This window comes from Chrysochloris asiatica, unplaced genomic scaffold (assembly GCF_000296735.1).
Source record: "Chrysochloris asiatica unplaced genomic scaffold, ChrAsi1.0 scaffold00164, whole genome shotgun sequence".
Taxonomy (NCBI): domain Eukaryota; kingdom Metazoa; phylum Chordata; class Mammalia; order Afrosoricida; family Chrysochloridae; genus Chrysochloris; species Chrysochloris asiatica.
In genome coordinates this window covers 6,997,740-7,010,921 of record NW_006408682.1, presented here as the reverse complement: position 1 = coordinate 7,010,921, position 13,182 = coordinate 6,997,740, and the positions used below count along the sequence as shown (strand labels likewise).

The 13,182-nt window shown below is 40.7% G+C and overlaps 1 protein-coding gene across 5 annotated transcripts in view; it reads right to left on the bottom strand.

Annotated features, from left to right (window-relative positions):
* The window catches only part of NRP1 (neuropilin 1), a 201,057-nt gene that overhangs the window by 89,729 nt on the left and 98,146 nt on the right, over positions 1–13,182 (bottom strand). For all 5 annotated transcript variants that reach the window (XM_006871254.1, XM_006871255.1, XM_006871256.1 and 2 more), the window contains exons 5-6: positions 10,218–10,373; positions 8,192–8,358 (exon numbers count right to left, since the gene is read on the bottom strand). In XM_006871254.1, the coding sequence (XP_006871316.1) occupies positions 8,192–8,358; positions 10,218–10,373 (323 nt within the window). The remainder of the gene's footprint in view (positions 1–8,191; positions 8,359–10,217; positions 10,374–13,182) is intronic.

The window sequence follows — 13,182 nt, the reverse complement described above, 5'->3', positions numbered from 1 at the left end:
CTTTAAAAAGTTCCTGTGCAGCAGATTTGCACAATGCAATACGTCGGCTGATCTCTTGACTGCTGCTTCCGCAAGTGTTGATAGTTGATCCAAGAAGAGTGAAGTCCTTGACAACTTCAATCTCTTCTCCATTGATAAGAATGCTGTTTATTGGTCCAGAGGTGAGGATTTTTGTTTTCTTACATTGAGTTGTAATCCATACGGAAGGTGTGTTCTTTGATCTTCCTCAGTAAATATTTTAAGTCCTCTTCACTTTCAGCAAGCAAGGTTGATTAATCTGCATATCTCAGGTTGTTAATAAGTCTTCCTACAATTCTGATGCCATGTTATTTGCATATAGGTGCCCTCATATGCTGATGTAGGACAAACACTGAACCGCTAATTAAAAGGTCGATGGTTCAAACTCTCCAGCTGTTCCTCCGAAACTGTATTTAGAGTCAGAACCAACTGACAATTCAGGTTTTGAATCACAACAAAGTCACTTCGGGAGTTGCCAGCAGGAGTGGTGTGAGTGGTGGTGGTTATGTGCTGTGGAGTCAGTTCTGGCTCATAGTGACCCTGTACAGGGTTTCCGAGGCTGTAAATCTTTACGGGAGCAGAAAGCCTCATCTTTCTCCCGCTGCCAGAAGTAGTAATCTCCATATATTTAGTGTTATCGTATCTACCTAGCTTATACCAATCAAGAGAGTGTGAAATGAAAAATTCACAAATCAAATGTCAAAGAGCTCTGCAAACAGCAAGTGCTTCCTGGGTCTGTCAGATCTAACCACAATGTGTGATTCATCAGCTATCTACTATCTAAATTTCTATTTCAGTGTTTCCTTGCTACTCCAAATCCTAGGAAGGAAGTCTACTTCAACTTCCCCAAAATACTATCTTTTCCCAAATTTGGGACTTCAGAAAACCACTTAACATCTCTGAGCCTCAGCTGTTAGCCTTGAAGATGGGGATAATCTTTGGTTGACATCTCATTTTCTATGACTCAGTGGTTTGATGTGCATGAAAACATGCTTTACGATAGGACAAGTGTAACAGAAGCCTAAGGATTTGCTGTTGGAAGAATGTCACAGAGTTTACTAAGATCACATCTACAAAGCAAGCTAAAGACTACTTGGACTTGACTCGCTTCCTGTGCTGAACAAGAGTTCTTACTTCTCTCACCTCCCCAACAATGGCTTTTGCTACTGGTGTCTGCTTTTTAAGCTCTTTCAGTTAGACTTTCATATTAGGAGTCCTGGTGCGGTGCTATGGGTTAATGCACCAGACTGCAAAGCCGTTTGAACTGCAAGGTCTGTAGTTCAAGCTCACCAGCTGCTCCTCAGGAACCCTATACAGGGTCGCTATGGGTCGGAACTGACTCAATGGCACTTCACAACAACAACAAAGAAAAGCAAAGGAATAAGTTTATCAGAAGGATAACTCTAGCCCTTCTCTTCTGAAAGGTTTCTTCTCCTCACAGTGTAGAATTAGCACCTGTGCTAGAAATTGGAATGGAGAAAGATGAAGCTTTGGCTGGAGGGGCTTGCCGCTCTATTTTTACAGTTACAGAGTACATACATAGAGGTTTCCTTTATTCTGTATTATTAATTCAAAACAAGGCGGACTTAACAAACAAAAAAGGATGTGGTTTAGAAGTCAACTGCTTTCTGTTCCTTCGGAATAGGTGGCAACATAAAAAAGTCAATGCTAATCTGTTGTGTATTTTTTTGTTTTTGTTTTTTGGTCACAGGAAACAATATCTCAAAATTTGGAGAAAAGCAGAGCTTTAGTCCAAGTTGATTGGTAAAGTAATTGTATTTCCAAAGGCACTGGAGGGTGTGGTAATCGATTAGTCCCTGGTGCCATTTTTATTGCATTAGATTAACAATGCTCAGATCCCACCCAAACATTATTATAACTTTTTCTTTTTCTTTTTTTCCTTTCTCCTTGTCTCCTGGCATTTTAATCAGAGAAAAGTCACAGTTGTTTGAAGGAAAGCACTCCCAAGAGCTTTAATTAAAGCTAGAAGTATAAATCTCTTTACAGTGTGGTGAACATTATCATTAATAAAACATTGAAATAATTAACAAATTAAATTCTGCTTTGTGTGTTGCTCACCATGAAGTAGGTTCCAACTAACAGCGACCCTGTACTGGGCTTCCGAGGAACAGGTGGTGGGTTTGGACTTGTGGTTACCAGTCCGGTGCTAAGTGGCTATATTTAGGATCTACGACAGGATGTCTATTGAATAGATATGGAATACCTCACTTACTGATATGGTTAAGTTTCCAAAGACCAGGTTGATATGTGAAAATGGAAGATGACCATATCAGATCACTAAATGGAGAACGAGTACATTACATTACCAAACCACTGAGAATTATGGCCCAGCCCAGCGGACACATAACCCTAGTCAGCACAACCAGCATTGCTTTCACCTCACACTTTGGCGCTCTATACTGCCAGATGTATGTCATTAATGGAAAACTCATGGGCTCTACAAGAGTTTTTACTACTGTTGTAAATGAAAATGTCAGATGATGAACAAGTGAATAAGTGAGGAGTAAGTCTATACTGTAGATTTAGTGTGAAAAGATGAGAAGGAAAATCGGAGACTACCATTTCTCCAAGAGTCATAATATCCAAGTTAGCGTCATCGAGGTGATATGTTCCTTTGTTTTTATAGGAAATGACACTCCCACTCAATGAGATTCATGCTATAGACTAGAATGATGTTTTTGAAAATGAAGACTTTCGACACTGTTGTTTGTTGCCTTAGAGTTGATTCTGCCTCATGGTGACCCCAGTGTGCAGAGTAGCACGGTGCTCTATGGTGTTTTCAAAGTCGTGACCTTTCAGAAGCAGACGCCAACCAGCAGCAATGATACACTGAGTTTTTACTTTGAATCCTTGATTGTTTAACCAGAAACAAAGGGAGAAAAGAAGATTAAACTGATAGTAAGATAAGTAAGTCCAGGACACACAATACAGAACGGTATACTCTGAAAACTAACGGGCGAATTCCAAAGTGTGACAAACTCTGTCATTGACAATTAAGAGGCTTTAATAACTCAGGATATGAGTGGCCTTTTGAGCAGGATACGGCTGTGTGCAAGCCCTCCAAAACGGAACTTCCCTTTGAGCTCCTTCTCACTAAACTGCTCCTTAACTTGTTTTTAAGCTTTATGGCAGACAACAGATCTTACAGGAAACACCAATGTGGACATTCGTATCAGTGGTTAATGATGCATTGTTTTTTTTATGTCACTCAGTAATTTCCTAGACATAACAATGGGAACCCAAAGACCGGTCTTGTCTTGAAGGGAAGCCAGCTCCTAATAATATTGCCTTATTAATTTAACACATGAGAGTATTTGTTCCTGCTGTTGCTACAGCAACATGTGTTGGGGGCTATCTTTCCCGAAACAAGTGAAAAAAATGAAAAAGAAAACAAATGCTTTCCATATACTTGCATGAATAACAATAGAAATGTATGTGTGTTAAGACGTCTGTGATTAGAGGCAGGTACCTCTTGCCCTCTGGAGTCCTGGTGTGACTCTCTGGGTTAATGCGCTGGACTGCAAGGTCAGTTTGAACCGCAAGACCAATGGTTCAAGCTCACCAGTTGCTTCTTGGAAACCCTATACAGGGTCATTATAAGTCAGAACTGACTCGATGGCACTTAACAACAATAACAACCTCTTGCTCTCAGTCTAAATTAAGCTGTATTTGTTAGTTAATTTATAAAACACTCAGCCAATGAAAACAAGCCAGCACTTCCAAGGAATTCCAGAAATATTGAAAACATACAAGATTATTAATCATTAGGTGATCTGTGGATGATAACAGCTCTCACCATGTATTCAGATGCAACAAGCATGTAAATGAGCCCGCTGAACTCTGAAAACAACGAAAAGATCATTTTTTTTGCCTCAGGGTGAAATTGATGCTCATCTTCTCTGACATTCACCTTTCAATGGGATTTAAGAGCAAGGTGACTGCATTCTAGGTTTAGAAAGAGTCAGCACCTCACTATCTCAGCATGAGCCTTCTCAGCATGAGGAAAAGTTTGAAAGGAGGTGACCGATGCTTCATAAGCTAGAAATGAATTTATATGAATGGCCATGAATAATAAAGATACAGCATAATAAGGTATAAAGAGAAGATTTTGGAGTCAAACAGCTCTTTGTTCCAAGCCAGGTCACGCCCAGTGACCTTGAGCTAGCTTCTAATCGCTCTGAACATTAATGTCCTCAGTTTATAAAAGGAGATAATTGTATCTGGTGTGGCACTGTGGACTAAAAGCGCGGCAGACTGCGAAGTCGTTTGAACTGCAAGGTTGGTGGTTCAAGCTTACCAGCTGCTCCTTGGAAACCCTATACAGGGTCACTATGGGTCAGAACCGACTCGACGGCACATAACAACAACAACAATAGTGCAACAGGGGTTGCTGTGAGGATTAAATCAGAAATAAGTAAAGTACATAGTACACGTCAGAACACATAGCAAGCACTCAATAAATTGCAGCTCTTCTCCTGGTGTGGCGCTGTAGGATATGCACTGGACTGCTAACAGCATGCTCGGCAGTTCAAACCCACCAGCTGCTTCTAAAAGAAACCCTATACAAGGTTGCTATGAGTCAGAAATGTGTCAACAACAGGTTACCAACAACAACAGTTTATTAATAGCATCATTATCACCAGTGCTGAGCACTAAATAGCTTAGGCTCTCCTCCCTTCAGCACATGTTAAATTGCATCTCTCAATTGCCATTTGCAGTCCTTGTTTGGCACTGTGGGATAAAGCACTGAACTGAAAAGTTGGTTTGAACCTCAAGGTCAATGGTTCAAGCTCACCAGCCGATCCTTAGAGTACAGGGTCGCTGTGAGTTGGAACCAACTTGACAGCAGTTAACAACAACAACATTGCCATTTAATGGAGAAGATTATTAAAAGTACCATGGAATGCCAAAAGAGCAAACAAATCTATATTGGAAGAGTATAGCCAGGATACTCCTTAGAAGCCAGGATTGCCAGACCTTGTCTCTCGTATTTCAGATATATTATCAGGAAGGACCAGTCTCTAGAGAAGGACATCATGTCAACAAAAAAGAGGAAAACCCTGCCAACCAGATGGCTGGGCACAGTGGTAGCAGCAATTACTTCAAGCGGAACAATTGGTGGCATGGTGCAGGCCGGAGCAGTGTTTCCTTCTGTTGTGCATGGGGTCGCTATGAATCGGAACCAACTCGATGGCACCTAAGAACAACAACCTTGCTATTTAAGGAACCCTGGTGGCACAGTGGTTAAGCACTTGACTGCCAACAGAGAGGTCAGAAGTTTGAACCCAACAGCTGCTCCAGGAGAAAAAGATGTTGCAGTCTGCTTCCTGTAAAGCTTTAGACTTGGAAACTCTACAGGACAGTTGTATTCTGTCCTATAGAGTCACTATGAATTGAAATTGACTTGATGACAATGGATATGGTTTGCCTTGTTGCCCTTTGATCAGTGGTAAACATCCCCCCATTCTTGTGTGCGGCTGTCACCTGTCAGTGGAGGTTTTTGTTTTGTTCTGTGGCTGAGTAGGTTTCAGGGGAGCTTCCAGACGAAGACAGTCTTAAGAAAGTTGTGGTTTCAAAAATTGGCCAGAAAACAACCCTAGGGGCCACAGTCACCTGATCTACATCTGATCTTGGGCATGGTTCAGGACCATCAGCCTTTTTCACAACGTGGATGAAGTTGCTATGAGTCCAGGCCAACTCATGAGCAGCCAGATAATCCTAACTGGCCCTAGGAAGTTACGTGTGGCCATGTGATTTGCTCTGGCCAATCAAATGTGGATGAAGTACCTGCCAGGGAATGTTAAGAACCCTTTATCTTCGTGAGAGCCAGTGTTTCAGATAAAGGCTTCTCCCTCAGTGTTGGTCCTAGAGCAAACCCAGCCAACCAGAGATAGAGAGTAGCAACAAGCACCAAGTCAATCTTGTTTTGAGATTATGGCTGCCAAAATTACCCTAGGTGACCTATGTTGACTTGGTGGTACCTAACAAAGGTTACTCTGACCATGCTTTGCTTTATCACTAAAGGAATGGATTGTACAATCCTAGACTTTTGTCATCTTGAGCCAACTATAAATTATGCCCGAATCTTAAGAATAACGTCTATCCTTTCCTGTTGACAAATGTTTTGTGAGAACTCATTCAGTCTTCATGTTCCCATTGACTTAGAATTTCCTTGGACAGAAGAATTGCTGCAATTGCAATTTCATAACTCTTGCAAGACCACTGTCCCTAAATTATTGAGCGCTCCACACATCACCAAAATAGGACTACATTATCATTCAAACATGCTTAGCATTGCAAAATGTAAGTGTTTCTCTAGAGACACATCTGTCAATCATACTGAACTGCTTGTTGGTTTGGAGATGTAGAAAAATAAGTTACCAAGAGCTATTTTGACATGGGCAAACTCATTTCATTTCTGACTTAATCTCAAACTGGATTCTGCAATCCCAAGGTACAAGGCTCATCTTTTCTCACTCTCTCCACATTTCTCAATGTTATCATTTAGGGGTTAGCATGAGTTCAATCTTCTATAATAGGCTGTTTCAGTTTAAGTGTATGTTAAACTAATATTGACCTTTGCAAAGTAAAATGAAATCTGGTATTTGTGCTCAAAAGACTGAAACTGCCAAAGATGTGGAAAGGAGAGTATTAATCATCCTAGTTTTTTTGTTTTTTTCCTTTCTTGCTGAGAAATTCTCTCAGAATTAGTCATTTTATATATCTAGCAGTGACTGGGGTTGATTATCCAATAAGTAAGGTGAGCACTCGTTTATTTGTGCTTACTTATTAATCTGTAGTGAACAATTTCACCACATTTTTTAGTTAGAGTTGATTCCTGGTTCCTAACAGAGAAGGCAGTGTCAAAGCAAAGAAGAAATGTGCCACCACCAGTGAAGATACAAATAGGCACAAATTTGTACGTTTCTATGAATACATCATTGACAGAGATCCATGTCCTCAAATTAACCCCTTGGTACATGCTAGACAAATCAATTATTCTGTGGTCTGCCTTATTCATTGTCCAACTTTCACATGCATATTAACAATGGAAAATACCAGGATTTGGGTCAAGCAAATCTTATCCTTAAACTGATATCTTTGCTTTTGAAAACTTTAAAGCATCGATGCATTTAAATTATGGTGTTGGAGAAGAATATTAAAAGAACCATGGACTGTCAGAAGAACAAACAAATCTGTCTTGGAAGAAGTCCAGAATGCTCCTTAGAAGCCAGGATGGTAAAACTTCATCTCTGATACTTTGGACATGTTATCAGGAGAGACCAGTCCCTATGGAAGGATATCATGCTTGGTAAAGTGGAGGGTCAGCAAAAAAGAGAAAGACCTTCAACAAATGGATTGACACAGTGGAAGTAGGTTGGTTTTAAATGTAACAACAATTGTGAGGATGGCACACGACCGGGAAATTTTGTTCTTGTGTACATAACATCACTATGAGTTGGAACAGGCTTGACAGCACCCAACAACAATGTATAGACCAATGAAAGGATCCCTAATGCTGTAATGACTAAGTGCTTGGCTTCTAAAGGAAAGTTCTGCAGTTCTACCTCACAAGCAGTCCTGCCAATATTTTAGTTTATGAAACCTGATTGGGCAGTTCTATTCTTCTTATACAAGCTGCTATAAGTTGGAACTGATTCAACAGCACACAACATTTAGATCTTTATGAAAGAAATAGGCCCCAACCCCTTTCCTTACCTTTTCTTAACCTGAACACACAGACAAAAATCGCTATACATGGAAACTATTATTTCATACATCTACACATGGCGTTAGCATATATCAGGGAAATGAAGATATGTTAAACTAGGAAGCATATCAATAGAGTATGTGTCATTGCTGGGAAAAAATCCAGACCTTTCCACTATTATCAAAGCGGCACATCAGTTTTCATATTCTGTTCAGAGTATTATATGAGTATCAGAGAAGGCACATGGATAGTAAGGTAAGTCACCTGGGTCTGCTTTCTCTGATGCTGCTGCATCGTGGTACCCAATGTGCACTGTGGTACCCAATGTGCACTGTGCCTTCCTTGGGAGGGCACAGTGCATGCTGCTGCTGCTTTTCACCATCTTTTCCTAGATTATAAAAATCTTCTCACCCCAAGCATACCCCGCCTTATGCAACATACCTGTATCCACTCTCTATAAGAATCTTCTCCAGGAGTCCACCCGTTCTCTGGGTAGTTCAGGCGGGATCGTTCTGCAGACCAATTGGTGCTATACTGGGAAGATGCCATGATCTGGTCAGAATGAATCTCTCCTGATTCCATACCCAGAGCTTCCATACATTTAAAATCTGAAAGGCAAAAAAACCCAAAGGTTCAAAGTCATCAAAGCATAGATGACATAAGAAATATGTTTCTTTTTAATATGGTAGATTAAAGAGTTCATTTTGGTGCTGACAAAAAAGATGACAGCCAGGAAGGAGCTCTGGATTCATAACCCCAAGGTCGGCAGTTCAAACCCCCCAGATGCTCCAAAGGACAAAAGAAAAGATGACAGCAAGGAGCTTATTGGAATTTGGCACTCATATTTGCAATTTCATGGAAATGGTTTTAAAAAATGTAATGCTATAAAATCATCCCAGTGATTAATTATCGCCCCAGTGGGTTAGCAGACACTCTGTGGAATTCATTAGATAGAAAATGGTAAAATTCAGATTTATTCTCCAAGATGAACATATATAGAAATGTCATGTGTCTACACATCAGTTGTGTTTACATAAAATTTTAGTGCTGCATTATTTCCTACCCTATCTCATACAAACTGAAAAAACCCCACCAATGTCCATTTACAATTTACATTGGGTGGAACTAGACCTTAACTCTCTACGATTTAGGTTCCTTGCAATTGGCACAAGAACACCTCTCTGGCTTGATCAGCATTGTTAACATCATTAGTTGATTACACTAAAACACAAAAGTATCCACCAGGGGTAACCTGCAGTATCATATGGCCCCTAAGAGCACCACAGTTTTACAGCATAAAATAATAATGCTCCCAGTGATAACCATTCATCATCCAAACAGGCTTTCCATTAAGCCTCATGTACTCAGTTTGATGGTATTGGGAAATGAGTAATCAATTTTCAGAAAATGTTCATCCAAAGTAGCTAAAGTGAAAAAAAGCTTTGGAGATTAAATGGAAAATTCTCAACCATCCAGAAAAACTCAACAAACCAAATTAAAAAAATGACAACTTCTGCCCTAGCAGGTGATTTGTCATAATAGATAAAGTTTTATGGCTTTATACTTCTAAGCTTAAGTTTGTTACATGCAAAATAAAATTATGTATAAGCACAAAACATACACTAATCAAGGCAGTAAATAAATGACAAATTTGATTTTGAAATGTAACTGCCTTTAAAAGAAATCTGATAGAGAAGATATTAATATATCTAGAGAAAGAACAAGTCTGGTAAACACTCGCTTGACCTATTTTACAACCTGGCAGCTTGGACTGTTGAAACACGCAAACAACTTGGTTGTTCTTTCAGGTTTTTTTTTTTTTTTTTTTTTATTCCTTAGGCCCATGAAAGAGCTGAAAACTTCATAAGTTTTGAGAAAGGGTTGAGTTAGTTTAAGTATTTTAGTAGAATCCAAAACTATGTATCTATTTTTTTTTTTTTTTTTACCTGTTATATGGGATAAAAGGATTAAGATGTGTTTCTTTTACATTGATACCCACTTTCATTCAAGAAAGAAAAAGAAAAATGGCTTCCTCCAGGGTCTTCCACCAAAGCAAACTAGCACTTGCTCAGTCAACATTCGGTGTGACTGCTTTGTCTATGAGCTTCCCACAGATTTGTTCTTATCCTCTGGGATCAATGATTCTCAGGCCATTCCCCATTCAAGAGAGCAGGTAGGTGGTCTGGCTTTAGTTCATTGTTTCAAGGCACTCTTTTTCCATTTCTCATTTTTCTCCCATAATTTCAGAGACTCATAATCAACCCTCTTATCCACAATTCTATTAGGAAATCACACCAAATAGTTTTTCCTTCTGACAGTCACAAAAACCATTTAAAAAGAGAAAAACAAACAGTTGGCACCTCAATTCACAACATACTTTAGTGATTCATGTGGCTGCAGGTGTGTGAGGGGGAATAACCAGGGAGTATTTACCACAGGGCTTTGCGAGAGATGAATAAACACTGACCTTCGGAGACACTGCTCTGCAAGACACTATAGTTTGCTGAGAAGCCTTCTTTTGCTATTGCGCTGTCGGTATAAAAAACCATGGATAGAATGCCTGATGAAGAACGGATTCGACCTGGTGTTTTCTGTCCACAGTAACGTCCAATGTGAGGGCCGACTGGAAAGGGGAAAATGCAGACAATGTCAGATTGTCTTTACTCCTAAAGCAGATAAAACACTAGCCATTTGCAAATGTGGGATCCAGCAGAACTCAGAAGTGTTTTCCAACCCAAAGCAAGTTTTCCCAGGTGAATCAGTCAGCATTGGACCAGGTTTGCTAAGAGGATTTGAAAGGGTGCTCAGGAGGACAATGACAGCATGGTTGCATCCCCACTGAGCAGGATTGTTTTCAGGAGCAGAATGGAAATGGTTGATGCAATTGCAATTCAAATGTTTGTTTCAAGTGGTTATAGGACCTTCATCTCCATGTGATGGCACACAAACCTCAGCCCTGAAAGACCCCAGCTACTCTGTGATCATCAGGACAGAACAATCTTCTCACCTTCGGCCTTAGCAGGTGATCCTGGGTAAGGCTAATGTCACAAGGGTGTGATCAAGCACTGAGTAACCCCAATTTCTTTCCTCCTTTCAGTCATAGATTTCTATTAAAATAACCATCATAAATAAGCATCATGGACAATGGATTACTCCCTACTCAAGATATATTCTAAAGCAGGGGTGTGGAATCTTTTTTTCTGCCACAATGTATAACAACATTTGTGGGCCATACAAAATTACCAACTTAAACACTAGCCTGCTATATTCAGTCAAACATTTCACTAACTCATCCCTAATGTGATGGCTTGAACTGTGGTCAACTTGGCAGGGCCAGACCAAATGATTTCTGGTGTGGCTCTGTGATTTAATGCGCTGGATCGCAAAGTCGGTTTGAACTGCAAGGTAGATGGTTCAAGGCCACCAGAAGCTCCTTGGAGGAAACCCTATACAGGGTCACTATGGGTTGGAACAGAGGAGCGCACTTAATGACAACAATATGGCCCTGGGGCCATACGTTCCCCACCCCTGCTCTAAAGACTAACTAGTAATTGTACCAATTTAAAACTTCTAAGATTATAGAAGGAGACCTGATAGAGCAATGGGGTAAGCATTGGACTATGAACTGCAAGGTCAGCTGTTCAAATCCCCCAACCATTCCATGGGAGAAAGATGAGGCTGTCTGCTCCCATAAAGATTTACAATCTCAGAAATCCTGTGAAACACTTGTCCACTATGAATTTAAATCAGCTTCACAGACGTGGGTTTGGGTTTTTTAATAGTGACTATGATGGTGATGATGGTGTGGCGCTGTGGGTTAATGCGCTGGACTGTAAAGTCGGTTTGAACCACAAGGTTGGTGGTTCAAGCTCACCAGCAGCTCCTTGGAAAGCCTACACAGAGTAGCTGTGGGTGGAAACCGACTCGATGGCACTTAACAACAACAATGATGGTGATGGAGTCCTGGTGTGGCACTGCGGTTTAATGCGCTGGACTGCAATGTTGATTTGAACCATAAGGTCAGTGGTTCAAGTTTACCAGCCACTCCCTGGGAACCCTATATAGGGTAGCTATGAGTCAGAACCAACTTGACTGCACACAACAAAAACAACACAATGCTATTAATTTAAAAATCACAATTTTCAAAAAAAATTAATTTTTTGATTCCTATCTCAGTGTTTGTTTTTTCTTTTTTTTTTTTTTTTTGAGGTTCCTCAAACCTAACCACAACACTACTGTATTATGTTGTGTTCAGTAGCCAAGAGATGGCCCCACACAGCCATTTGACTGTGCCAGCCTGGAAAAAAGGAGTCCACACCCCCAAGGCAACAGACCATTTGGAACACTGATTAATTTGTGCTAATGTCAAAATTGCTGTTTGACTCCAACAAGGGAGTGCTGGTATGGTGCTGTAGCATAAGCACAGGATTGTTGACCTCGAGGTCGGTGGTTCAAACCCACCAGCTGCTCCATGGAAATCCTATCTAGGGTTACTATGAGTCGGAACCAATACAACAACACTTAACAGCACAGCTGCAGCTACGCCTTGGTTGAGAAGTGCTCTTACACAGACCTTGGCAATTAGTAATTGTAAGATGCCTTATGGATAGCCCAGAAACCTCCCGGACTTGGAGAATCTGCCCATTTCTCTATCTGCATCAGCAGTGAGAAAAAAGAAAAAACAAAGTCCTTTTTCTCTAGTTTTTTTTCATTGCACATATGTTGAAAACATACCAGATGGTTTGAACTTAGAAGGACAATCTGGTGTGGACAATTTTTCCCTCCAAGAAATCCATGGTTCTGTGCATTTAAATGAAGAGTCGCTGTGTTGTTTAAGAAAGCACAGTAGGCAAACCTGTTTCTGGAGGGACGGGGCTTTAACAGGGTCCCACTCTTGGCATTTGTTCCAAGGTCTGTGTGAATAGCTTGGATTCAAAAGTCAGCTGATAAGGGCTAAGAGAAGCTGCAAGTGTTAATAGAAATGTTAACCCAACAAAAATATATGATCTGAGAACTGATCTCCTCGGAATTCCATGCACAAGCTGAGTCCCTACACCAAAGCCCAAACTCACTGCCATGAACTTAATTCGGACTCATAGCAACCTTGTAGGGCAGTTGTTGCTGTTTTTAAGTGCCATCGAGTCAGTTCCCACCCATAGCGACCTCGTATAGGGTTTCCAAGGAGCGGCTGGTGAGCTTGAACTGCCAACCTTGCAGTTCAAATGGCTTTGCAGGCTGGTGCATTAACCCACAGCACCACAGCAGGACTCTCTGTAGGAAAGAGAAGAACTACCCGAAGGGATTCTGAGGCTGACCTGTCACGGGAGCAGACTATCACATTTTCTCCCATGGAACGGCTCGTGCATTCCAACTTCCAACTTTTCAGTTAGCAGTCCAGAACTTAACCAATGTGCCATTAAGCCTAGATAGCT